Raw genomic sequence first — 3,194 nt, 5'->3', positions numbered from 1 at the left:
TACTTACTTACCAATCAATACATAAAATAAATGGTGAGTTATAGAAGCTAAAAGGCAGCCCAATGAAAATGAGGCAGAAAACCCTGGAAGAACAAAAGCCCTCCTTGCATATTTCTGTGGGAGATCTAAAGCACACTCACTGCTTGTACACAGATGCTTGTATTCCAGTGACCTTGCAAGGTGGGAGAACAGAGAATGGGCCTGGTCCTCATGAGAGGGTTTTCATGCAGCTTTGGGCAGGAAGACTGTCGAAGCCTAAATTCTTAATTCCTTCAAAGCCAGTGTGGGCTCTATGCTTGTGACATCTACAAAAGTTTTGAACTCAGTTTACCTGGAACTTCTTATTCAAAATAGCTGTTAGGCTCCATGTCAGTAACTTCCAAGAGAAATACACTGCACTTTAGTAATATGAAGACAGGAAGGGGAACACGTGATGGTAAAGTGACATTAATCGATAAAATCTTAGAATTAAGCCAATTACAATTTGGTAGAGTTGAGATTTTCCCCATCTTAACTAATATAAACATATTGGAAACCTGGTCCTATTTTAACTAAAATATTAGTTTCATTTTTCAACAGCTACTATTTTAAAAATATTTCCTCAAAATATTACATCTCAGATTCTTATCAACTATAGCAAAAATAATGAAGTTTTGTAGAAATGTCTATTGATAGAGTGATTTAGTTTCCCAAATCACTACGTGGTCAGTTATGTAGCCAACTCTTGATTATTCCTGTTATTTACTTTCAGCAGCAATTTTTAAATCCCAAGCTAACTTCCTTCAATCGCTTATGCTCTAAAGTTGCTGACAGTTGATATATACCCAAGGAATATAAACCAATTTTATCAGTAGCCTAAAAAAATATCAACAAAACACAAAGCTGTTTCCAAAACTCAGACAATCCATGAGGCTTTTGATTTCCCACACCACACTTGCTACCATTAGCATAAATGAACTCAGGCAAATGTCAAGAATTGCCATGCTGACCAGAGTTTAAATGGCATGATAGATTCACCCACTCCTATATTTGGCGCTGTAAAAGATCAGGAATCTATTACAAACAATTAAAATAGGATGCATGAACGGGCCGAGGGGCTCAGTTGGTTAAGAGCGTAAGCTCTGAGCAACAGGGTCCCGTGTTTGATTCCCACATGGGTCGATGAGCTGCGCCCGAGCTGAGCTGCCACTGAGCTGCCGACGGGCATCTGGATGGCTCAGCTGTTGAGAGCACGTGCTCCTAACAACAAGGTTGTGGGTTCGACTCTCGCATGGGATGGGGGGCTATGCCCACCTGCAACTAAGATTGAACACAGCACCTTGAGCTGAGCGGCCCCGAGCTGCCAACGGGCGGCCAATGGCAACTGGACGTGGAGCTGAGCTAACTGCGCCCTCCACAACTAAGACTGAAGGACAGCAACTTGGCTGTTCCCCTTGCCCAATTCTCCAACACTGTTCCCCTTCCCCAATAAAATCTTAATAAAATAAAATAGTATGCATTTTTTACTTCCATGTAACTAATAAATGACTGACTTTTACCAGTGGGCTGTAGTATGTTATCATGAGTTTTAGACTTTTAAAGACCTTAATAGTTTACATAAGACAAAAAACTGGGGATTCAGGAATTTTCTTACAATGCTTACATGGAATTCTGAAATGCTTACATGGAGAAAGGAGAAAAGAAAATATAAAATATAGGATGAAACATAAAGAAACCAATGATGGTGATGTTTGAATGTCTATGTTCAGAATGCAACAGTGGTAGAGGAGAAACTTNCAGGATGGCTCAGCTTAAAAAAAAAAAAATAGCAACATTCCCTTTTCTTCCTTTGTCTCTCCTAACTCCCTGTCCCCTTCCATATTTTATTTTTCTCCATAATAATGTATCACCATCTGATATGCAAATATTCTTCACTTGTGTTTATTGGAGTATAATACACACACAGAAAAATGCGCATACCAGAGGAGTACAGCCTGATGACTTTCACAAACAGAACACAGCCAGGACCCAGCAGCGCTCATCAAGAAACTGTCTGTCATCAGCATGCTGGAAGCCCTTCCTGCACTCTTCCAGTTCCTACTCCCCCCTCCCACTCCCCCCAACATGAAGCTGCTGTCCTCACTTTTAACAGCATAAATTATTTTCTCACTTTTTGCATTTTATGTAAATGGAATCATACAGTATGTGTTCTTTTCCTATTTGGCCTCCTGCTCCCACATTATATCTGGGAGAGTCATCCATATCGTAGCACGTAGTTATAAACCTTTCATTTTCATTGCTGTAGGGTAAAGTATCTTACTGGGTCGTATATCATGCACTGGTGATGGACCTTTGGGTAGCTTGCAGTTTGGGACTATTACATGTTTTGTGATGAACAGGTGTATGCCTTTCTGTTGGTAATTCATGATATGTGTAACTTATTTATTTGTGTATTGGTTCTCATGTAAGCTGAATAAGGCAGAGGTTTTTTTTCTCTGTTTGGTGTATTTCTGTGTTCCTAGTGCCTAAGATAGTATCTGGCACATAGTAGGTGATCAACAAATATTTGTTGAATGAATGAATGAAATCCTTTTTCCTGCTTAGGTCATAAATTAATGTAGCCTGAACTAATCCTTCTCTTTCTCCAAAAAAATACAAAATTCACTTCTATACTTTATTCTAAATACTCAATATGAAATCTCCAGAAAGATATGTAACAATCGATTATAGAAAGACTGCACCACATACATGCCTCTAGAGAGCTGCATAAAACCACTCACCATCTGGTAGACACATAATCAGTATATGGTGGCTGTGACCTTAATTCTCTGGCAAGTCCAAAATCAGCAATTTTCACAAGTTCTGGACCCATACAAAGCAAGTTTTCTGGTTTCATATCCCTATGGAAAAAACCTGGTAATACAGAGAGGAAAAACAATAATAAATCATGATATTTAAACATACGTGACTTATAAACAAAATATAACTGAGCCTGCTTCTCTCTTATAATTAAGGATGTGAACATAAAATAAACCATATATATTGTCTAAAAAGTAATGGGAGGTGGGGGCTCTGCTTTCAAAATAATTTTGCAAGAACGTTCACACAGCATATAAGGTTATTAAAAATAACATGTAATTCTATTTGTGAATCCTGTAAGTTCAGGCATTATGATTATCTCCATTACTTTGCATAACAACCTTATGGAGGTATTA

At 38.4% G+C, this 3,194-nt stretch overlaps 1 protein-coding gene across 1 annotated transcript in view; it reads right to left on the bottom strand.

Moving 5' to 3' along the window:
* MAK (male germ cell associated kinase) overlaps positions 1 to 3,194 on the bottom strand; it is a gene marked incomplete at its 5' end in the record, with an annotated part of 53,114 nt that overhangs the window by 32,032 nt on the left and 17,888 nt on the right. Inside the window, one exon of the mRNA XM_019633914.1 lies at positions 2,760 to 2,892. Coding sequence (XP_019489459.1) covers positions 2,760 to 2,892 — 133 coding nt within the window. The remainder of the gene's footprint in view (positions 1 to 2,759; positions 2,893 to 3,194) is intronic.

Source organism: Hipposideros armiger, unplaced genomic scaffold, assembly GCF_001890085.2.
Source record: "Hipposideros armiger isolate ML-2016 unplaced genomic scaffold, ASM189008v1 scaffold_1438, whole genome shotgun sequence".
Taxonomy (NCBI): domain Eukaryota; kingdom Metazoa; phylum Chordata; class Mammalia; order Chiroptera; family Hipposideridae; genus Hipposideros; species Hipposideros armiger.
Note: the sequence above shows the minus strand (reverse complement) of the source record. Positions and strands in the feature narration are given on the sequence as shown.